This window comes from Protopterus annectens, chromosome 7.part0 (genome assembly GCF_019279795.1).
Source record: "Protopterus annectens isolate FY-2018-M chromosome 7.part0, PAN1.0, whole genome shotgun sequence".
Taxonomy (NCBI): Eukaryota; Metazoa; Chordata; order Ceratodontiformes; family Protopteridae; genus Protopterus; species Protopterus annectens.
The window spans coordinates 1675372501-1675398037 of record NC_056739.1 but is presented as its reverse complement, the minus strand read 5'-3'; the positions used below and the strand labels follow the sequence as shown (position 1 = coordinate 1675398037).

The following is a 25537-nucleotide window of genomic DNA, read 5'->3' as shown; positions in this document are numbered from 1 at the left end:
TGTGAACATGCCCAATATTAACATTTATACTATATGTGTGTTGAAAATCAAGTTGTATTTTTACTGCAGGGCTCACCTTTGTGTCATAACTCGACAGGGATTATGCTGTGTCTGCAGGGTTTCCATGAAACACTTTGCATAGACTTATCAACATTTCTTCATACAGGCTGACCAGTGAAATACTGTCATGGTTTAGTGGTTCAGTACTGTGACTATAGTGCACAGTATCCCGGGTTTGAGGACTGTCACTGCTTTATATTTTCATACTGGGCATACCAGACTGCATAAGGACCAGTAAAGCAAATATGAGCATGTTTACCTGCTTTTGCTTAACTATGCCCAACTTTGACCGAAATTGCCCAACATTGCTCAATGTTAACCAACATTGCTGAACGTTGCCCAGTATTGCTCAACATTGCCCAAAGTTGTGCTAGTTAGTGTGTGCAATTTTGTTTACATATACTAAATAGTGGTAAAAGCTGTTTAGCACTGCTTTATATTGTTTAAAACATGGCAATCATGCCTCAGGTGGTGCTGCAGAGCTGCCTGTGTCAGATGCACATAGTACACTCCCTATACATGTTTGAAAACAGGTAGTGTCAAGTTAGGCATCCCTTTTACTATATGTGCGAGTCAGAGAGAGGTATCATTTCCAAGGTTCCTACTGAGCCAGTGTATGTGCTATGCGTTGCCTCTTTGCCAAGGCCAAAACATACTGGGCACGCCTCCTTCTGCCTACTGGGGCAGGCTCAGGTTGTTCCTCCTCCGAGTCACGCTCTGCCTGTGATGGCCTTGGCAATGGTGGGGGGCTGCTTGGCCTGGCCCTATGCTGCTCCTGCTGCAGCTGTTTTTGCAGGATCATATTATGTAGCATAGCACAGACCATGACAATTTGGGTACATGTAGTTGGTGAGTACTGCAAGGCTCCACTAGATGTGTCCAGGCACCAGAACCGTGACTTCAGCAGCCCAAACACACGCTCAATTACATTTCGTGTTTGTGCATGTGCCTCATTATGGCATTCCTGTTCAGGTGTGTGTGCTTTTCTGATGGGTGTCATCAGCCACTGCTCCAGTGCATATCCAGCATCCCCCACTAGGTGACCATGAGGGATGTCCCCATTGGCAAATGTTTGGTACAGCTGTGTCAGATGCCAGATATGGGAATCATGGTAGCTTCCAGGGCAGCCAGCACACACATTCAGTATTTTGCCCTGGGCATCACAAACGACCTGGTAGTTGATGGAGGGGAGGCCCTTGCAGTTAAAGTAGGCCCTACCCCGCTCACCAGCTGGTGCTTTGATGTGTATGTGTGTGCAGTCTATTGCACCCACTACCTCAGGGTATTCCGCTATTTGCTGGAAAAGACGCATATTGCTGGCCAGTACCTCACGGAAATTGGGGAAATATACATGATCACTGACATGTGCTGATATGGCATTCAGGAACTGGTGCAGTACCCTGGATGCTGATGCCTGTGAAATCCCCATCATATCACCAGTTGGTCTCTGGAAGGTACCTGTTGCTTTTATTCTTAGGCCAACACATACCTTGATTTCTACTGGAATGGGTTCCCCTCTGTTGGTTCTGTGTGTGAGGCGTGGGCTGCACAGCTCAACAATTTGCTGCATGAGGTCTCTGTCCACTCTATGGTGCTCCACAATCTCCAGCTCATGTAGCCCCTGGTAGGTTACCCTGGGCCTGTACACTTTATGAATGTAATATACTGTATGGCTACTGTTGTTCTCCTTAAAGGATCTGGTTCCAAAATCCCACTTCTTTGGTTCTTGAATTCCCCTCCTGCATCATTATCACCCCTTTCCACTTTGAATTACAACTTTCTGCTTGTAATGAATATGTGAGCCTTAATTATGCAGCCCTAAAATATCCTTTCAGCTCAGGTAATCCTAAACTACCTTGTTTTTTTTTTTGTTTTTTTTTGGAAGGGACAGTTTGTCCCACTTAATCCTTGCCCTCTTCCCTTCCCAGATATTCTTTCAACTCTTTGTTACTTATTGTCCACATCTTCTCCTCTTGTTGATAAAAATATGCCTGATCTGTGTATAAAACTAAAGGGACTAACACATTTGCATTGTTTGTAGCTTATATCCATAAAAAAGAGCTGCCAGTTTCTCAGTTCTTGTATTATCTTTTGTTCAGTCTCTTCCCAGATATCCTTAGCTGTCATAACAGAAGCCATTTTAATCCATACTCCTAAATACTTCATCTTATTGTGCTTCCATAAAAATGAGTACTGCTGAACCAACTTGTGTGTTTGCATTAATTTTATATCCTGAAAAGACTTGAAACTGTCTCAAAATGTTCCACAGCATCAAAATATCCTTTTCTGGATTTATCAGGTCCAAAACAGTATCATCTGGAAATAAAGCCAACTCATTTTGATTATTATACCAATTATATCCTTGAATTTCTAAGTCCCTAATTTTCTTTGTCAGTGGTCCTAAAATAAAGAAATAACGAAGGGAAAAGGGGACTCTTCTGCCTGGTTCCTCTGTTCAGACCCAGTTAACAGAGAGGAACCCTCCCACTTTAATTCTTGCCTCCAATTCCTCATTTATCCTCCTAATTAATATTATTATTGTATCAGGCAATGCAGATGTTTCCATTGCCTTACACATAAAATCCCAGTTTACTGTGTTGAATGATTTCTCTGCATCAAGATCCACCAACTTCGGTGATATTTTCTTACATTCTGCTTCCGTCTGGATCCTCACTGTTCTGTTAATATTGTGAAACGTTTTCCTGCCTCTACAAAATCACATTCATCCATAGCTATCATTTGTTTCAACAACTTTTTTAATTCTTTTTGATAGTATAGACATAAACACTTTGTAATCATGGTTTAAGTTTGAAATGGTTCTTTATGAGGCTGGGTCTGATGGGTCTTTTACCGTTTTGGGGTATTAAAGCCACCACAGCTTTCTTCTAAGATGTTGGCGCTTCCCCTCCTTTAAATAACTGTTAAACAAAACTTTCCAGATCTTTATTACTTTTTTCCTGCCTAACGTCCAAACTTCCACTGGGAATGCCACCAGTTCCTGGAAACTTTCCTGCAGATTGGTTTTACATCACAGTTTTTATCTCATCTCCTCCTGTCTTAACGGTTAATTGTTGAGCTTCGTCTGCCTCTAACCTTATTATACTTAAGTCTTCCATAAATAGTTCAGTTTGTGTTCTTTCTTGATTTCTGTATTTCTCTATTTTATACAAACCTTCATAAAATTTGCAAAATATCTTTTAATACTTCTACAGGATCTCTGGTTATTTTTCTTGTTATAAGCTACATAAGTTTGGCAACTACCCTTTCTATTTTCTTTTGCTTAAGTCATTGTGCTAAACGTTTTTGTGTTCTGGAGTTATCTAAAAATCTTTCTAAACTCATGCATATTATCGAGACCCACCCTTATTTTTTCTTTAGCATTCTGCATTTGTGCCTCTTCTTGTTCTGTGAGATTCCCCTTATTCTACAATACTTTAACCTTTGTCAGCCTCTCTAAATAATTCCTGTTCCTTTTAAACTCAGTTTTCCTTTTATCTCACTCACTAGCCATAACTTCTGAAGAAATTTCTGTTTTCCCTAATAACTCTCAAATCATTTCAATTATCCATTCCTTAAATTCTTCTCTTTTTAACAGGTATGTGTCGAAAGTGCCAGTATCTCATTTTTACTCCATTTCCTTGCATTTTTTCTTAGTTTTACTGGTGAATGATCTGAAATAGTTATTGGATGTGTGTCAAAGCTTTCATTTAAATGCATATGTTCCTGTGAAATATACTTTTTTTTAGTCTAACCCAATCATTGTACCTTGGGTATAATATATAAATTCTCTACACGTTATTTAGTAATATATCTTCTTTTGTTATATTTTCCTTTCTAGGTCCTCCAAATACATCTTCACTGCTGCAACTCAAGCTCCAATCCTCACCTATAAGTAATATTCCCTGCTGAAAGATGATTATTTCTCCCAGTTCAGTTACAGATTTGCTGTTCTGAACTGTTTGTAAGTTTCTTGGAGGCCATTGTTTGCTTGGGCTAAAGGGAAGTCTCTGTGTTCATCAGTGGCAATGATAAACATTGAGCAGCCTGCCTGCCCCTGTGGGAGTGGTTACTGCCTTGAAACTGTAGTTTTATTGGCCATTTTGGGTCAATTCCAAACTCTTTGATCTCCCTCTCTTAAAACCCGATTGCCTCGTGGTTTTGGCATCTTTTCGAACTTGTTGACTGTTGGTGAAGCACCCACCAAGAGGAGAAAATGCTGAGAGAAGAAAGGAGCCACTTTTGAGAGTTTAAGTATTTTGCTTCAGATTATTTGTTAAGTTTTTCTGCATTGCCGCCTACTTTTGAGCATTTTCTGGCTTGTTAAACTTGATTTCTTTGTTGGTAACTGTATTTAGAACACAACCTAGAGCTGATTACTGAATTTCCTGCCTGCACTTATTTTTAAAATCGTTTTTTTCCTTAAAACTTGCATTATGTTAAGTTGTCAATCTCACCTTCATTCTTGCTGGATGGGTTCGGAGCCGATCCTCGGCTCCGACTCGGCACTTGCTAAGCTCGAGAGCTAATTTTACCAGCTCGAGGCAACCCTATATCCCATGATGCAAGGCGGAGACTACCCAGATCTCGTTAGCCGCTTCGCTAACGAGGTGCCTCTTTTACCAGCTCCAGGTAAGTTTCTTAATAATAAGACTTTTAGTCTCACCCCTTTTAAATTTCATAACTTTAGTTGTTTTTGTTAACCTTAACGCTTATTTTAACCCTATTCCCGTTAGTGTTCCCTCTTTTTCGAATTATTTATCCCCTTTCCCGAGGTTAGGCCTTAGGCCTTCCCCTTTCCTAAATTTTCCTGTCAGGGATTTTTTTGTGTCTGACTGTGTTGTATCCCTGTTTAGTTTAGATTTTTGGATTGGGTGTTTTTTTTCTTGTCAACTTGTGTTTCCTCGACACAGCTATGTCGAAGGACACAAAGGTCTCAGGCTTCAAGGAGTGTGACTCGTGCTGTCAGAAGATGTCTCTGACAGACTGTCACACTTCTTGTGTTTAGTGCCTGGGACCTCTGCACCTGCAGGACTCTTGTGCTATCTGTCATGCCTTCAGCCCAAGAGTCCTGCAGGAGCGCAGAAATAAATTGATATTGAGGGGCTTATTAAAGCCTGAGAGCTCCCTGACTAAGTCGGCACCGGGGAAGCCCTTGAAACCTATCAAGCCTTCGGCTGCAAGTCCCAAGCCATCGGCTACTGGTGTAACTTCTTCAGTGTCGAGATCGGCTCCGGCCGGAGCCGATCCTTCCATTCTAGAAGTCACAGTATCGTCTCCATCCGGCGCCGATGCTGCCAAATCTGGACACTCAGTGTCGGCTCTGGCTGGAGCCGACGTATCCTCGGCTCCTTCGGCTCCACCTATCTCTAAAAAGAGATCTCGATCCCCCTCATTAGAATCGATACGTTCGGCTCTGAGATCACCCTTGCTCTCGGAGCGGAGATATCGGAGCCGTTCTTCTCGGTCATCCAGGCTGTCTGATCACGACCTCGAGAGAGTGGTGAGTAGACTATTAAAGTCTCAGGCATTGGCCCAAATGCTCCATAGCCCGTCTCAACAGACGGTAGCTATTTCACATCCACCAAACATTCCTCCTTCGACTCTCTTACAGAGCTCGGAGCCGGAGCTCCTCGGAGCTGTGACTGTTGTAGCTTTGGAGCCGATACCACCCCTTTCGGCTCCGTCGTCCTCTGCTCCGATTTCCTCCTTGAGGCCTTCATTGGAGGGATCCGGGCGTCTGGTCTCTCTCGTCGGCTCCGAGGGGGCGAGTGGCATCGGACCCTTGTTCGACCCCGTTTCCCCTCTCGGGGCTTCGGCGTTGGTGAGCTCAGCCCCGACATCTGCCTCGGAGCCTTCCCTCTCGGTGAGGCCTGGAGCTCCTATCTCTTCGGAGCGGGAACCTTCTGGTCTCTCTGATGGGGGAGCCTTCGAGGTGATGAGGAGTGTACTATCCCCTGGGCTTAGTCAACGGTCAGTTCCATCAGCTCCTCCCACTACAGTGCCTGCTGACGTCTCTTCCCACTCTCTTGCTCCCGGACTCAGAGATCCAATGCCTCAGGTTTCCCCATTGGGAATATCTTCCTCTTCCGAGGCTTCTCCTGATCCGTCAGGTGAACCTCCGCATAAGAGGACATGTAAGAGGAAACATCTAGACTCCCCCGAGTCTATTACATCTGATACTGACTTGGATGAGTCGGAGGGATTCCCCAAGGTCCTCCTCTGAGGATGTCTCTTTCTCAGACATCGTTGAACTCCTTAAGCAGAGGGGAACTGGCCCTCCCTTAATCCTTCCGTGGACGAGTCAGTATACCTGGAGGCGTTCGGATCTCGACCCTCCACCTCCTGGGTGTCTCCGCCTTTCGACCCTCTTATGGATGTAGTGGCTCGAAGGGCGTGGATGGCCCCAGATTCGGTGGAACCTATTCCTAGGAGGCCTTCTAAATTTATTACGGCCCCACCAGATAGACAATATTTGACAAAAGGTGTCCTGGTTGATGCCATGATGGTGGCTGCAGCCACCAAGAAGGAACTAGCTGATCCTTCAGTACCTGTCCATCCTCCTAACAAGGATTCTAGGACTATGGACAGGTACGGCAAGCGGATTTTTCTTCAGCGACCTTTGCCATGTGATCGCTGAACTACTTGTGTCACTTCACCCGCCTTCAAAGGGATGTCCTTAAAAAGTTGGGAGAAGTTTTACAGGATCCATCAGCTGCTGGGTCTCAGGATAAGATTAGCTCACAGCTAGGAATCCTTAACTCCATTGTTAACTCCTCCATGTGGCTCATTTCTTATGCAGCCGATGGAGCGAGTAGGGCCGCAGGCACAGGAGTGGCTTTAAGGCGTCAGTCCTGGATGCGGCTTTGTAATTTTGCAGACCCCTTCAAGGCGTCCTTCACAAACTCCCCTTTTGATGGTTCGACCTTGTTCGGACCTCAAGTGAAAGACACTTTGACTAGATGCGAACAAGATGGCAAGACTCTTTCTGCCGTAGGAGTCCGTTTCTCCACCCCTTCAAGATCTTACCCCAAAGGTCAGAAGGGAGGGAAAATGTGTTTCCGCAAATCTCAAGGAATCACGCCTGATGCACGAGGTCAGTTTACCCCCAGAGGCAGAGGGGGTAACAATAACAGACGCCACCCTAGGGGCAGAGGGGGTCCGCAGAATCAGGGTAGCAGAGAGCCTCTTTCTGACAAACCCTTCCAGCATCCCTGAGATGTTGCCCGATTGTCGACCTTCGGAGGCAGTCGGGGGAAGATTATTGCTGTACCCAATAGCCTGGCTTTCCCTTTCTCAAGACAAATGGGTACAGTCGATTATATCCGAGGGTTACAAAATTCCCTTTATTCAAACCCCAATTCAGCAAAAGGGAACCCTTCCAGACGTTCCACCCGGTCTAAGGGAACTAGCAGTACTAGAGATATCAAAACTGCTAGCAAAAAGAGCCATCCAGCCAGTCCTAGCAGACCAAATAGGATCCGGAATCTACTCAAGGTTCTTTTTAGTTCCAAAAAAAGACAGGGGATTGGAGACCAATATTAGATCTGAGCAAACTAAACAAGTTTGTAAAGAAATCAAGATTCCGGATGGTCACGCTTCAGTCCATTCTACCCTTTCTGGGCAAGGACAATTGGATGTGCTCGATAGATCATCAGGATACGTACTATCACATAAAAATTCACAGGCGCTCCAGAAGATTTCTCCGCTTTCGGCTGGGGACCAGTCACTTCCAATTCAGGGCCCTGCCCTTTGGACTCACTACAGCCCCCAGAGTGTTCACCAAATGTATGGCAGCGGTTACGGCTCACCTGAGACGTCAAGGATTCCAGGTGTTTCCATATCTAGACGACTGGCTCCTCACTGCCACCACCAGGCATCAACTTCTCCAGGCCAGAGATTACACCATTCACATTTGCAGAGGGCTAGGGATTTCTATAAATTTTGAAAAATCAGCCTTGTTGCCTTGTCAATCTATTACTTTTATAGGCGCAAAATTGGACACCGTACAACTTTCAGCAAAGTTAACAGACCAAAGGATCTTGGACATTCAAAGTCACGTCCAGGTGATTCTTCTCAGCTACAAAATTCAGGCCAGATTTGCTCTGAAAGTATTGGATCTTATGGCGGCTGCCATAACACTTCTTCCCTTCGCCCGTTTTTACATGTGTCTTCTACAATGGATGCTGTTCACCCAATGGTCCTTTCAACAACTACCCATGCGTCACAGGATCATAATCACTCCAACTTGCAAAAGGCATCTGACCTGGTGGATATCGTCCTCTCAAATCCATCAGAGCAGACCCTTTGTTCCTCCTGCCCCGGTCGCCACGGTTACATCGGACGCCTCCCTGATTGGGTGGGGGGGACATTATCAGGGCAGGATGGTCCATGGCACTTGGCAACCTTTCGAATACCATCTGCACATAAATGTCCTAGAGATGAGAGCAGTGCTTTTAACGTTGCAAGCCCTCAACGACTCTCCCCTGGGGACTATTGCAGTCCAAATGGACAATATGTCCGTAGTGTGGTATATCAGCAAAAAGGGCGGAACCAAGTCCTATCCACTGTGTCGAGAGGCTCTCAGACTTTGGCAATGGGCAATCTCTTCTCAGCGGTTTCTGATAGCAACGCATATCCCCAGGGAATCCAACATCATAGCGGACAGATTGAGCAGAGCTATTCTCATGCCTCACGAGTGGTCTCTCAAACAATCAGTGACAGAAGAGATTTTTCAGAAGTGGGGCCTTCCTTGCTGCGACCTTTTCGCTACACCTCAAAACAGCAAATGCCCAGACTTCTTCTCTCTCTTCCCCCTTCCAGGCCATCCCCCCAGAGACACTCTAACCCAAGATTGGCCCCGGGGACTTCTTTATGCCTTTCCCCCCTTTTCGCTGATACCTCAACTAATCCAGAAAGCAACCGCCTTGAGAGCCAAGTTGATTCTCATTGCCCCTTATTGGCCTCGACAGATATGGTTTCTGTTCCTACATCGTTATCTCTTGGTACAGCCATGGCATCTGGACCCGGTTCCAGATCTTCTGACCCACCAGTCGGGGCAGCTGCACCAATCCATACCTTCTCTCAACCTCACTGCTTGGTTGCTCCACTTCCATCCTTAGCCAGGCTTCCTATGATTTCTAATCCTGTCCGGGATATCATAGTAGCTTCCCTAAAATCTTCTACCAGAAGGATTTACACTAGTAAATGGCGACGTTTCTCCTTCTGGGCAAAAGCTAGGAACATAGACCCCTATACTGCTCCGATTCATTCGGTCTTGGACTTCCTAGCTGAGATTTTTCATTCAGGATCCTCTTCCTCCACAGTAAAAGTTCAGCTGGCAGCCATTTCGAATTTTCATATAGGCCTTTTGGACCACAACATTATGTCACATAAACTTTGCAAGGCATTCCTTTGAGGTATCTTTTTACTTAAACCTGCAATTAGAGACCCCCCACCACAGTGGGATCTAAATTTAATTTTAACATCCTTGATTCTCCCCCCTTTCGAACCTGCGGCTGCCTGTTCATTGAAATTTCTTTCTTGGAAGACACTCTTTCTAGTTGCCATTACTTCTGCCAGGAGAGTATCTGAGCTTTATGCTCTCTGCATTCGTCCTCCCTACTTAATCTTCCACAAAGACAGGGTATCTCTAAGGACTAATCCGCCTTTCTTACCAAAAGTGGCATCGCAGTCGAACCTAAATCAATCCATTGATCTTCCAGTGTTTTTCCCAAACTATTCTGATAGAGTGGAACAAAAATTACATTGTCTTGATGTTCACCGCCAGCTCAGATATTATCTAGACAAAACTAAACATTTTAGGAAATCTGATCAACTGTTTCTATCCTATGCAGAGAACAGGAAAGGCCTTCCAGTTTCCAAGGTGACTTTATCTAGATGGCTGTCTTCTGTGATTACTTACATTTATCAGCTCAGAGGCAAAGTGTTGATTTCTAAGCCAAAAGCCCATTCTACCAGAGCTCTAGCTACATCGACAGCTTTTCAAGCTAGACTTCCAATAGACACTATTTGTGCAGCAGCCACATGGGCCTCTCCTCATACCTTTGTTTCACATTACAAATTAGACTTGGTCTCCAGAGACAGAGCGAATTTTGGTTACACCGTTCTCAACAGTCTGTTCCATTGAGCCACCCAGGATAGAGGTGCTAGGGACGCGGTCCCATCCAGCAAGAATGAAGGTGAGATTGACAACTTAACATTAAGAAGTTATGTATCTACCATAACGTTCCATGTTAGTTGTCTTCTCTCACCTTCTTTCTTGCGTCCCGCCCTCCATCCCCCTAGCCTGGTCAGACCGAGAAGATTATACCTCTTCTGTTAAGAGGTTTTATCCTTTTTCTAGCTAATCAGCTTCTAGTGTCACTAGATTAGGTTGATTCTTTTTAGAGGATTATGATGTTTATGATTGTCATTTTTATTATTGTTACTTTTTCTTCCTCCTCTACAGTTGGAAGAATATATTCCTAATTTCCTTAGCTACCAAACGAGATCTGGGTAGTCTCCGCCTTGCATCATGGGATATAGGGTTGCCTTGAGCTGGTAAAATTAGCTCTCGAGCTTAGCAAGTGCCGAGTCAGAGCCGAGGATCGGCTCCGAACCCATCCAGCAAGAAAGAAGGCAAGAGAAGACAACTAACATGGAACGTTATGGTAGGTACATAACTTCCTATTATCTGTCTCTGGCCTAGCACTCAAGTGTGGGGTCATTTACTGCACTGTTCTAACTTGTTGATACTTGTGAACCTCTGCTTTCCTTAAAAAAAACAAAAAGACAAAAAATCTTGCTTTTTTCCCACTTTTCTGAGATTTAAAAAAGTTCAGTTACAGATTTGCTGTTCTGAACTGTTTGTAAGTTTCTTGGAGGCCATTGTTTGCTTGGGCTAAAGGGAAGTCTCTGTGTTCATCAGTGGCAGTGATAAACATTGAGCAGCCTGCCCCTGTGGGAGTGGTTACTGCCTTGAAACTGTAGTTTTATTGGCCATTTTGGGTCAATTCCAAACTCCTTGATCTCCCTCTCTTAAAACCCTCTTTTGCGCGTTTTTGCATATAGCTCAACATCGGGCAGCGCCACCTAATTGGGTATAAACTAGTCCTGGCTCCACAAAGTCTGTTCTTCACTTTTTCCCTTAGAACTGCTCTATCTCTCAAATTAAACACCATATTCTCATTCTAAGGCCCCTCACTGGTCCAAATAAGTAATCTTACAAGTTAACACTAATAAACCATAAGCACTACTTACTCTTATACTCTCTACGATTACCTTGTCCCCTACTGGTCCGTTTTAATTCAGTTCCCTGTATTACGCTAGCATGTCCAAAGGTCAGTCAATGTTGTTTCCTCTCCAGTCCAGCTGGTGAATCTGGGAATTTTGAAGCAATGTTACAACAGTGTCATGTACATGGACAACCCTCTCCTCCTCCAAACAGGTTCAAATATATGTGAGAGATGCAACCATATAGCCAAACTGGAGGCTGAGCTCTCTCATCTCAAAACTGGTGTAACCAGTCAGGAGGAGAAGGTAACCTCACGCAACACAATTCCAATATCACGTAGTCCCACCACAACAGCGAACCAAACACATAAAAACACAAAAACATACTCTGAGGCTCTAAATAAAAAGCTACCTAAGCAAGAAAGACCTCCAAAGCAGACATCCAAGTAATCACTACCCCAAAACAAAACACGTACAACACATAGCACACAAAGTCAGTGTGCCAAGCAGTCACAGCCCTTAAGGCTGAATAACACACCTGATACTCTTGTAGTAGGTCACTTTATTGTCAGATACACTGACGTCCCGCTCACCAGGCTGAATAAAGAGAAGGTCACAGTGAGCTGCCTGTCGGGCGCTAGGATCCGTCACATAACGCAAGCACTCAGGTCACTCCAAAGCAAATACAGATATGACTCAGTCATTGTACATGCTGGCGTGAATGACCTGAGACGTACCTCCCTCGACTACATGAAAAGAGACATAGAGGAGCTCTCTGATCATGTAGCCCAGGCCGGTATGACCCTGACCTTGAGCAGCATCTTACCCTCACCTAGAATGATGCCACAGTATAAAGACAAAATGATCAATTTTAACAATTGGCTAAAATTTTGGTGTCATTCAAAGGGGATCCAGTGTCTGTCAGCCTGGGATGACATGCTCGACAAGCCATGTTGCTTCGCTAGCACCTGTCACCCCTGGGCTTTCGGATATTGGCAAAGGCTCTTGCCACCCCCATAGTGCCTTTTTTAGGCAAGGCTCAAAAGTCAAACCCACCTCCATAGACAGCACAAGGAACAAGAAACTAAGGGTAATGCTGCTAAACGCCAGAAGTCTTAACCTCAAGATGCATGCACTCGAAGCTCTCCTCAGTATGGAGAACATTGATATCTGTGCAGTGACAGAAACCTGGTTCAAGGCTCCAGAGAGCACCCCAGCACTACCAGGTTATACCTCATATCATGCTTTTCGGCCCCAAAACCCGGACCGAACCACAAAAGGAGGGGGAGTTTCCATATTTATCAAGGATATCCACACCTCCAGGTTAGTGGCATTGCACGAAGTATCGGAGACCATCCATGTGCAACTGACAGTGGGCAAGACTGCTTTTCAGTTTATAGCATCCTACAGACCACCCTCTCAAAGTCAGGAATCCCACTTGGCTTTCCTGAAAACATTGGAGAACATGAAGATCTCTCCGAGCACCATTATATTGGGCGACCAACTACCCAAACATAGACTGGGAGCATTACTCAAGCCCCAGCACCATAGCACAAAGGTTCCTGGAATTTATAAACTCAAATGCTATGGAACAACTAGTCACCACTCCCACAAGAGGGGAAAACATACTAGACCTGATCATTACCAACATGGGGACTCTATGCTCCATACCAGAAGTATATCCCTCATTGGTAAGATCAAACCATAAATTAATTTCACTGGATATCCACATCCCGACCCCACCCCCAGCCCAGCAAACCACAGTGAAAAACTTCTCAAAAGCGAACTTCACACTTCTCAAAACCAAAGTGGAATCCTTCAAGGCCCCAGGGCCAGTGGAAACTACGGCCCAAACTGCAGAATCCTATATAAACGCATTCTCCGGACATCTCCAGGAATGCATGGATCATGCTATCCCAAACAAAATCAAGACCCAATCATCCAAAAGCAGGCATCCAGTCTGGTGGACCCCAGCCATAAATAAACTGTACAACAGAAGGAGGAAGCTACTACATGATAGAGCAAAATCCCTAAAAGGGAAGGCATCTCTGATCAGTACTAGCAAAAAATTACGATCCCTCATAAAATCCTCCCAAGGCCAGCTTCGAGAGAAAAATTGCACAGGACACTAAAGACAATCATAAGGCTTTTTTCAGTTATGTTAGGAACCTGGGATGCAACTCCCAGACTTGTTCTGAGTTGATTCTAAACGACAAAAAATACACTGAACCCACAGACATCGCCAATATCCTGGCAGACAGGTTCAGTGCAAACTCCCCCAAAAGAGCAAGTATCTATCCCGGCAGAGTGCAGCCTCCCAAACATCTCTGATGCTCAGGTGAAGGCCGCGCTCTCCAAAGCAAAAAACACTGCTTCCATGGGACCAGATGGCGTCCCGGGTTGCGTCCTACATGAACTCCAAGAAGAACTAATCCCTCAAGTAAAACTGCTGTACAATCTCAGCCTCACTACAGGATATGTGCCCAAAGAGTGGCGTACAGCAGCAGTGGTCCCACTCCACAAAGGTGGCGCCTCTGTGGACCCTGGAAACTATCACCCCATAAGCCTGACTAGCCTAGTCTGCAAGGCTATGGAGAGGGTCATCATGGAACTCATAAACAAAGACATTGGGGACCTACAGACACTAGATCCTACCCAATTTGGCTTCGTCAAGGGCAGATCCTGCCTTTTGAAATTGGTCGACGTCTTCGAAACAGTCACCAAGGCCATAGATGAAGGGAAGGTAGTCCACACAGCCTATCTGGACCTCGCAAAGGCATTTGACACAATACCCCACTCGGGCATCATAGATAAGCTATCCAGCCTAAATATAAACCCCTATGTCACAAGATGGGTCGCAAACTGGCTCAAAGACAGAACCCACAGAGTCAGAGTTGCTGGAGCCATGTCAGACTCAAAACCGGTCACAAGTGGCGTCCCACAAGGTTCTGTCCTGGGACCTCTCTTGTTCAGTATTTACTTTTCTGAGGTACAGGCCAACGTGGGAGGACTATGGCTCACCAAGTTCACAGATGACTGCAAACTGGGCGCCATAATCGACTCTCCAGCTGACACAAACATCCTTCAAAAAGGTCTCACAGAGATGGATAACTGGTGCCAGAGCCATGGTCTAAAGCTAAATGCCAAAAAGTGTATAGTCATACCCTTTGGCAAAAACAATGTGCCCACAAATTACCACATAGGTGGTAACCCATTAAGTACAGAGAAAGTAATTAGGGATCTGGGGACCCAAGTTGATAGCAATCTCTCCTTTGACAACCACATTGCCAAAGTGGTTAGAAAGACCTTCTACATAGCCCACCTCATCATGAAAGGATTCACATCTAGATCAAGAGAGGTAATCGTGCCCCTTTATTCATCCCTCATCAGGCCAATCATAGAATACAATGCCCCCTTTGTGATGTACCTTACCCGACACCTGCAGCAATTAGAAAGACCCCAAAAGTACCTCACCAGGAGGATCAAGGGACTCAAACAGATGCCATATGCTGCTCGGTTAAAAAAACTCCAGCTCTACTCAGTTGCATACCGCCTACTTCGAGGCGATCTATGCCTAACATATAAAGCTATGTCCAACCCAGAATTAATGGACATGCTCCACCTCAGTAAATCTAAATCCCTTAGAGCCACGCGCTCAAGGGACTTAGCACAGAAATAAATAGAACATGCTGTTGGGACAGATTCATAACCCAGAGGCTCCCTTCGCTCTGGAATAGAATTCCAATTCATGTTAGGCAAAGCACCTCACTGACTCTCTTCAGGAAGAATCTTGATGAGTGGATGGGGGATCGTAGGTTTGTCCTTGGGATTACTTCTGTGTCAGTATTAGACAGAGGCACAGTAAACTAAACTTTAAAAAGGGCACAGTATACTCAAATCAAGGGGTGGCGTAAGCCAAACACAATCGGGCTAGGCTTATAAATGCCCCAGGGCAGATAGCCTAGTATGAACCTAAAAATTTCTTAAGCTCTATAATAGCAGTTTTTGGTGAAATATAAATACATGCCAGCTTAGTCATCTTGCCGTAGCCCGCTACTACTATAAATCTGCCATTATTATCTTTTTTTTTCTTCTTCTATCATTATTGAAGCCCCTCTAACTGTTAGTATAATTACTCCCATTGTCCTTTATCTCTGATATTCTGCTGAATATCCATCCTGAAATAATTTATTTATGAAATTCACATGCTCATTTCTTTCCAAATGTGTCTACTGCAGCATTGTTATGTGGACTCTGTGATTCTTAATTTAGTTCAATATTCTTACTGTTTGTCTGTACCTATAAGGCAGTTTACATTCCAAAATAATATGGATAACGTAACCATTATGATAAGAAGTTATAGTTCCTACGTAATGTACATGACAGCTTTTTTGAATGAATGTGTATTTCCACTGTTTTGTGTTATATGCACACCAATATTTGCCAGATTGGCTATTTATACAATAGTTTCTTGTCATCTTCATTTGAACTATGTCACATTTTTCAAGACTTATTGTTTTAATGAAAACCATCAAACAGAATCTAAATACATTTTTAGAACACCTCCTAACCTGTTAACCTAGAACAAATACATAAAACTATGTATATCTTCCAAAAATGAAGTCTAACCCTTCTGTTAGGAACTACTGCCTCAAACTGACAGCTGCAGCCACAGGTATTACCAAAACTAAAATCATAGTTGTCCATGCTAAAGCACATGTTACAACCTGTGCTCCTACTTACACTGATTGATGTCTGTTCTTATCTCGTTTCCCTTCCCAGATGTGAAAAACAGCTTGTATGCTTTCAGAAAACATTAACGTTTAGCTTTAGGAAAAGGTGCACTGGCTATTTTTAAATAAAACTAAGTTATACACTGTTCTGTTAAACACGTTGATGTACTAAGCCTCTTGTGGAAGCTGCTGTCTCTTATGTAGTGTGCAGTATCTGGATAGCATCAGTTACACTTAATTACTGTAACTCTCACAGTGAAAATTTTGAGTATTTTGCCTGTGTTATGTTAACTGCAAAAACAATAAATTCATTACAGAAAGTGCTTAGTTACATTTAGTACTTCTTTGTCATTTATTTTCTACATTTTTGCATTTGGGTATTGGAAATAAGAATCTGAAATATTTTTTTTCATTGTTTATAGCATAAAATCATTACATCTTTTCTGGAATTCAGACAGAAGGAGAAGAACAAGTAAGTACTGAGATATCATATATATATATATATATATATATATATATATATATATATATATATTTATATATGTGTGTGTGTTTGTGTGTGTGTGTGTAGTAGTATTGTGAAGGTGTAGTGCTTAGCATATAAGGAAAGCCAGATATCTGTGGATCAGTGCAACACTAACATTTGTTGAAAAATCGCACTCACTATATTCAGAAAATGCAGCATGCAGAACACTGCACCTGTAATCCTTGAAAATAAAGCTTAGATGCAGAACTGAATTTCCAAAATGGTAATAAGTAAAGCCGATACAAGGGACACTCTTAGACTGTGAAAGCAAAATGGAACTTGTATGAGAGATGATAAATGTTAGACAAGGAAGTATAGAAAGTTAACCTAAAAACTTAATTCACTACTCAAAAAGTTGTTAAATTAACACAGAAGTATTAGTAAGATTGTTGTATCATAAAATATTGTCAGCATTAGAAAGAGGCTTATTTACATTGCTCCTATTTCTTAGGCTTTTTTAACTGTTACTGAGATATTTGTATTCACTGTTTGTATAAAAGAGCCATTCGTTTATCGGCTCTTGCACTGGAGGTGGACTGCTGTAATAATGGCTAAAGTGTGTTGGTCATATTCTGATGGAAAAATAAGTAATAACTCATTGGAGGTGGATATAACCTCCTTACCATGTACATTGCCAAAGTGTACTACATTTGATTCAAAAAGTGTGTTTTCACATTTCATTTTGTTGATAAGGTTGCCCCCGAAATATTTTCTGTAGAGCTGAAAATCCCTGCCTCGATGTCAAGTATCAGGAAATGAATGAATGGGCCATGAAATTTCCTTAAGAAATATACATTGACAATGCCTTCATGCAACAACACCTCATAGAATGCATGCTGAAAACGGGGGGGTGGGGGGGTGGGGGATGATATGTTGAAAGATGGAAACGTTCCATGCAGACATTCATCACATGAACTGCAGACTTGTAATCTTAACACGTACCAGTGGCTTTGGACTGGACTTTCACAACACAAGTGCCATCTGCTTTTCCAGATTGTGTTTGTTGCTGAGCAACTCACATCCAAGAGACAGGCCCAGCATATTTAGCATTGGTTTACTGCTTTTTTTTTTTATAATTTGCTGCACTGCTTTTTTATGCTTACTTGCTTACATTTCTCAATTTCTTTTAACGTTTGCCTTGTTTTCAGGTCAGATCTTTCATTTTTCCTATAAAATTAAGAGCTTTTTAAATTGTCTCCACTGGTCTCTAGGCTGGGGCCATCATTTTTTTGTAAGTAGTATGTAGTTTTGGTTTTGCTGGTGCATTTCATTTGTGTTGCATGTGGCTTGGCTATAGATTACTGCAGTTAGTTGCTGAGATGATCTTTTTTTGAGGCAGATAAGCAGAATAAACAAGGAAACATCTAGTTTATAGATTCATGGGTTAATACAAGGCTTTAAGTCTTTAGGAAACAGGAAAGAGGGAATGTGCTGTAAGTTGGTCTGTGTAGCGCAAGGAAGTCAAGCCCTTGATTGTCACTGTGAGAAAGCACCGTGGTCTCTCACGCTGGGTCATGTGCCTAGATAGGTACATAAGTACATACCAAAGGGGTCATTATATTCTATTATGGGCCTGATGAGGGAGGTGTTGACAGCATTGATATTCCTGGCAATTAGTCTGACAAGTTTAAAGGATTTCCTAACAACAATGGATGCGTGGTAATCAAAGGGTAGTTCATTGGCAATGAAAGTGCCCAAATCTCTAATGACTGAGTCAGCCTTCAAAGGGGTGTTACCTGTATGGTAAGTGCATGGGAGACTAGTTTTGCCTAAAGATACAGTGCTGCATTTCTTGGCTTTTAGTTTTAGATCATAATCCAGGTACCACTTATTGGTACGTATTAGTCCCTCTTGAAGAATCTGAAAGTCAGATGGGGAGTTAATGACAGCTCCAAGTTTGCAGTCATATGCAGACTTGGTCAGCTACAGGTCCTTGATATCAGCTTTGACATCAGAAAAGTAAATACCAAAGAGAAGTGGTCGTAGGACCAGTCCGTGGGGGAAGCTGCTAGTATCTAGTTTTTTTCAAAGAGAGCATGCCTGCCACACTAATAGATTGGGTTCTGTTAGTTATTCAATTTGCTATCCACTGGGCATAATACGGGTTTACATTTAGTTTGATTTGCTTGTTGATAAAGCCAGAATGTGAGATGGTATCAGAGGCCTTGGCTAGGTCCAGGTAGGTAGTGCGAACTAATGCATCAGTGACATGTCCAAAGAAGCTCAACAGGTTCAGGAGTCCAGCTGTACCATTAACAAACCCAAACTGACTTGGGTCCAGGGCTTGTAGACTGCCTATGTCCTTGTTAATACGATGTTCATCGTGTTACCCTGATGCAGTCATCACACTTGGGTTATCCTGCCGTCAAGCGGTCCCGCAGTCGGCCCGAATTCCAAAGTCTTGATACGGCGTTGGTTGCTCTCGCTTTTTCCCTGACGTCAATGCGCCAGGGGTATATAAGCGGCATCCAACGCCATTTTCCCCAGTCTTTCTTGCCACGCGGTGCTCGAAGCGGAAGCAGTTCGCAAGTGCCGGTCGGCTGACACCTGAGATTTTCGATTTGAATTTCAGTCCGAAGTCTTCAATAAAGCTAAGTATCATGTTGGGGAACATTTTCTTGCCTCAGTCTGATGTCAGAAAAAGTTAACAATTGCATTTCTTGTGGGAAGCAAATACCTCATAAGGACTTCCATTCCTATTGTATTCCTTGCCTAGGCCCAGACCACGACGTCACAGATTGTCGGTTTTGCACTAGGTTTAATAAACACACTATCAAACGCCGTTTTGACTTCGCACAGCATTACTTTGGTAGGAAATTTAATTATATCATGCTGTCGGAGCAGCCAATGACCGCAATTCATAAAAAACGCAAGGATAAGGACAGGCAGCCTAGGAATAAGCCAGACCCCGAGGCCTCAGCTGGGCCTGTCGCCAGTTCTCCAGTTTTCAGTGAGGTGCCTACGCAGCCCCTGACGACCGCAGAGCTTGAACCTCAGACAGCTGTGGACTCCCAAGCGGAGTCTACTAGGCCGACGCACCCATCTACCGACACCGGAGCATAATTAGACACCGGTGCAGAGGAAAACTTTCAATTGCAGAAGGTGTCTTCAGACCGACTACACTCACCATTAAATCTTATGCTAAGCTTAAAACTCCTTTAAAACCTAAGAAAACTTTTCATCAGTCTACAGGTCAAGGCCCCATGCCTAAGAAACAGATGCTTAAGATGGCTGAAGATTTAATTACCCTTATCAGGGGGTTCCCATCCCCTTCCTCATAAAAGACCAAGACAAGAGGAGGATTATGCATCCTCTGACCAGGTTTCTCTCTCCCCAGATTCTTCTGAGGAACAGGATTACACTTTTCCACCTTATGAGGATTTTGATGCTGAAGACTCTATTCCCTCAGCATCTCCACCTGAAGACTACTCCTTTGGGGAAACATTACATACCATGAGGGAACGTCTCCACTGGGAAGGCCAGGATTACTCAGATTCTAAGAAAAGGCTCCGAGAGTTCCTTTTATTACCCCAGCACAGACCTCTTGCTATCCCTCCTGTTTTAGATATTGTGGATAATGTCTACTTGGAGTCTAGTTTAAATCCAGACTCTCTACCTCCTGCTCCAGCCAAACCAGACAGATACTACAGAGTACCTGACTCACACAAATACCTTTATAAAAGCCCTGTAGCTGACCCAGAAACTATTTCCCAGGGCCCTAAGGGAGCAAAAGCTTCTATGGCTAAAAATCCTGTGCCCTCTGAAAGAGATTCCAGAGCCCTAGATAGATGGGGAAAGAAATTATACACCTCTGCAACTCTGGCTATGAGAGCATTAAATTGCCAGTTTCACATGTTGAAATATCAACAATTCCTGATGTCTCAGTTAAAACAAAAAATGAGCACACATTCAGAACAGCCTGAATTCAAGGAAATGCAGGATCTGCTGCATGCAGCTGAACAGGTGGGCAAACATACTTTACAATGCAAATTTGATTCATTGGAAGCTTCCTGTAGAGCAGCTGTTACTGGCTCTGTCATACGTAGACATGCTTGGTTAAAAGAGCAAACCCTCCCTGACCATGTTAAAGCAAAATTATTATATGCACCTTTACAACAGGATGTATTATTTGGTGTCAAAGCAGAAGAGGTTTTAAAGAAAATGGAGGATAAGGCTAAATCTATGCAAACGGTCAAGGATTTATTTCAGGTACAACCCCCTCGCTTCAGCAGAAATTGGCCAACAAAAAACTGGTCCTTTCCAGCTTCAGACAGATCACAGAGGAGCAAATACAGATGCCCAAGGGGCAGAGGTCAGTCACAGGGCCCTTACAAACCTCGCCAATGGGGTTCTGCTACCCAGAAAGGAGGAGAAGACAGGCCCCAAGCTAGCAGAAGGCAGACACAATGACTCTATCCTCAAACTACCAAGCAAATCTCTCCTGGCAACACCCTTGGGAGGAAAATTAGCATTTTTTGCAGACAACTGGCACATCATCACAAAAGACAAATGGGTTCTAAACATTGTCTCTCAAGGATACAGATTCCACTTTCATACCTTACCAAGGATCAAAGGAATGCCAAACCTGCCACCAAATCAATGGGCAGAGGCACAAAAACAAATTACAGCTCTCATGAACATGAGAGCCGTTCAACAGGTACCTACATAGGAGCAAGGACAAGGATTTTACTCAAGACTCTTCCTAGTTCCAAAAAAGGACAAAGCATGGAGACCCATTCTGGATCTTTCAATTTTGAACACCTATCTGCAAGTACCAAAATTCAAGATGCTAACATTACAGCAGCTTCTTCCCATGCTGGGCAAGAATGCTGGGCTAGTCACTTTGGACCTCAAGGAGGCATACATGCATGTCCCTATCAGACAAAATTGCAGAAGATACCTCCGCTTCATTGCAGGTTCAACGCATTATCAATTTTCTGTACTGCCCTTTGGCTTATCTTCTGCTCCCAGGGTCTTCACAAAATGCCTGGCACAGTAATTGCATACTGCAGACAAAGAGGAATTAAAATATACCCATACCTGGATGACTGTCTTATTCAAGCAGAAAGCAAGGACATTCTTTTACAGCATCTGGCATTTGTCAAACACCTTCTAAGTTGCCTAGGGTACACAGTAAATGAAAAAAAATCAAAACTAGTGCCCTCACAAAACATAATATTCCTGGGTGCCAGCTTGAATACAACGGCCCAGATGGCTTATCTCATGCCAGAAAAACAACGACACCTGTTTCAATATTTCAGAATAATGGCAACAAAGACCCAAGTCCCTGCAAGAAAAATTCTGCAGGCCTTGGGATTCATGGCATCTTGCATACTACTAATACAATTTGCAAAACTGCATATGAGGAAATTACAATGGTACCTGAAAACTGTATGGACTCAGCACAGCCACAGCTTGGAAACAATGATTCCACTCATTCCCTGCCTTCAACAGCAGTTTCTATGGTGGGCACAGGCATGTCACCTCAACAAGGGTCAGCCTTTCACCTTACCCACAGCCAGGCAAACTATGACAACAGATGCATCGGACTATGCCTGGGGAGCACACATGGCAGGACAGTGCATTCAGGGCAAATGGACTACAGATCAGAGACACCTGCATATCAATCAAAAACAAATGCTAGCAGTGCAGAATGCCCTAACAGCTTTCAAGGACCTTCTACACCCAGGACAACTACTAATAAGGACAGACAACACCACAGTTATGTGGTACATAAACAAGCAAGGGGGCACACATTCCTACCCTCTATGCAGGCAAGCAATGACCTTGTGGAACACTGCACTGTCTTACCAGGTTCAGTTACAAGCACAATTCCTGCCAGGAAAGAAAAACACATTGGCAGACGACCTAAGCAGAAACATCATGGATCCACATGAATGGAAACTAGATCCACAAGTATTTGCAATGATAGCTCAAAAATGGGGACGCCCAGACACAGATCTGTTTGCAAGCCCCCACAACCACCAACTTCAAAAATTTTGCACAAGGGCCTTCCATCCACTAGCTTGGAAAGTGGACGCCCTCTCATTCAGTTGGAAAACATTAACAGTGTATGCCTTCCCTCCACTGCCTCTTCTAGCAAAGGTACTGCTGAAAGTCAGATTAGAGAGGCCACAAATGATTCTCGTTGCACCAGACTGGCCATGCCAACATTGGTATCCAATTTTAAAGAACATGGCCCAGGGCCCACCATGGATTTTGCCACAAATTCCTCACCTGCTCACCCAGCGAAACAATCTGATTTTACACAGCCAGCTCAAGACTTTAAACCTGGCTGCATGGCAAATTACCTAAACAACCAGCCAGCACCTTTATCCAAAGCTGTTATGGATGTCATTCTGGAGGCCAGAAGGCCCAGCACCAGGAAAACCTATTCAGACAAATGGAAAATATTTTGTGCCTGGAACCAGGCTAAAGGCCTAAATCCCCTGGAGCCGAACATCCCTCAGATTCTACAATATTTAACTGAGATGTTACACAAAGGACTTTCCTTTTCATCTATTAAGATCCACGCCTCAGCAATTTCAGCTAATTACATTACGGATCCTCCTTTATTTTCACATCCTCTCCTAAGACAGTACCTCAGAGGGGCTAAGAACTTAAGACTGCCAAGGAGAGCTCTGACACCTACTTGGGATCTCAACTTTGTCCTAGAAAAGCTTACACTGCCGCCCTTTGAACCAGCTTTTTCAGCTGATTTAAAATTTCTTTCATGGAAAACTGCCCTACTACTAGCAATAACCTCAGCTAGAAGAGTCTCAGAGCTAGAGGCACTAATGGCAGTGGAACCTTTCCTCATTTTTCATTAAGACAGAGTTTCTCTATGAACTAATCTTTCCTTTATGCCAAAGGTGGTATCCAGTGTGGCCCTAAACCAAACCATTCACTTGCCCACCTTCTTCTCACGTCCCCAGAACAAAGGAGAAAGACTCCTGCACTCTTTGGACATTCACAGGCAATTACGTTACTACTTGGATAAAACTAAGGCTTTCAGAAAAACTGACCAGCTCTTTGTAGCTTATGCTACAGGATCACAAGGAAAAGCTATCTCAAAACAGACCATTTCTAAATGGATAGGACATTGCATACGTTTCACCAAACACCATCGTTTACCTCTTTACTCTAAGACTAGAGCTGGTTTTGCCACTGCAGTTTTGCAGGGCCTACTAGCTTCTTCTAACCCTGTTTGACTCCACCTCCCCTCCTTAGCTTTGGTATTCAACCCAAGTGTGATGACTGCAGCAGGGTAACACGATGAACATAGTACAGTTTTGTACCTACCATAAATGTAGATGTTCGAGTGTTCACCCTGCTGCAGTCCAAGTTACCCTCCCTCCATCCCCTCTGAACTAGCTGAACTTATCTCTACCACTTTATCCTATACTACCTCTGTGGTGTATTTGCTTGTACCTAAGGGTTTTGTTTTATTTTGATATTGCCATATGTATATATATATATATATATATATATATATATATATATATAATTATAATACTTTTTGGGGGCACCTGACATCTGGGGCAAGAAAAACTGAAGAAAATGGCGTTGGATGCCTCTTATATACCCCTGGCGCACTGATGTCAGGGAAGAAGCGACAGCAACCGATGCCAGACCAAGACTTTGGAATTCAGGCTGACTGCGGGACCGCCTGACGACAAGATAACCCAAGTGTGATGACTGCAGCAGGGTGAACACTTGAACATCTACATTTATGGTAGGTAGAAAACTGTACTTTCCATAATGATGTGTTCCATTACTTTACAGATAAGGATGGTAAGTCATGTATGTTTATTGTAATAAAGGATACAAAGTTATCAACAAAGACAATTTTACAATTTATAACTTTACAGATTTATCTGTGACCCCTGACTTCTTTGAATTATTTACTAAAGGTTTGCATTTTGTGCCTGAGAAACCTATGTATTTACCGAGATCACTTATTGAGTTGAAACTTTTTGTCAGAAACTTAAATCTTGCTGTATTTTTTAAGGGGCAACCAGTATCTGACAGTTCTCTCACTAGGAGCAGTACATTTAATCCCCCCACCCATCCTGCCCTTAAGATTTTTGAGGATTTAGTAGAAAATGCTTGGAGACAGAACACTTTTGTTGAACATTTTGACCAACATTCTAACTTTAACCCGCATTTACAACAGTTGGTTGACAAATTAAAAAAGGAAGGAATCAGGGTAATGAAACCGGACAAGGGTGGCGGTATAGTTTTGATGCATCATTTTGATTACGACAACTATATACATGATCTCTTGCAGGACACTAATATTTATGATTCTATTTCATTAAATGAGTTAAATATTGCACTGTCCAACATAAAATATCTTTTACATGACCACCTCATGCAAGAAGCTATAGATGAAAAACTATTCAACTACCTGTTAGTACCTAAGCCAAAAACTCCGGTTTTATTTGGGATTCCAAAAGTACACAAGGGCTTGGAACCCCTCAAATTTAGACCAATTGTAGCTGGGGCAGGGGGTATTACTGAGCCCCTGAGTAAATTTGTCGACTTTCATTTAAAAGAATTTGTCTCCACCCTTGATTTCATATGTAAAGATTCATGGGAATTTTTAGCCAGTATTCTCCCAGGAATATATAGTGCTGACATTTTTATGGTGACTATCGACATCATTGAGCTTTTCCCCAGTATACCGCATGACACGGGTATTGAGTGGTTCAATGAAGTATTAGCGTCTGAAACTGGACTGAATAATAACTTAATCAACCTCATAGTGGAATTCATGGGCATCATTTTGCAAAAATAATTTCATTTATTTTAACGGTGAAGTTTTCCGACAGAGAAGAGGGGTAGCAATGGGTGCCCCTTGTACTACGGCTTATGCCAACATAGTACTACATAAATGGGAGAAGCTCTTTGTCCATTCCACCAAGTAGAAACAATGTATAGTTTATTACAAAAGATATCTGGATGACATTTGCATTTTGTGGAA

The 25537-nt window shown here is 43.3% G+C and overlaps 1 protein-coding gene across 1 annotated transcript in view; it reads left to right on the top strand.

Annotated features, from left to right (window-relative positions):
• Positions 1-25537, top strand: part of ACY1 (aminoacylase 1) — a 1669107-nt gene that overhangs the window by 1062290 nt on the left and 581280 nt on the right. Inside the window, exon 13 of the mRNA XM_044078190.1 lies at positions 16448-16497. Within this exon, the coding sequence (XP_043934125.1) occupies positions 16448-16497 (50 nt within the window). The remainder of the gene's footprint in view (positions 1-16447; positions 16498-25537) is intronic.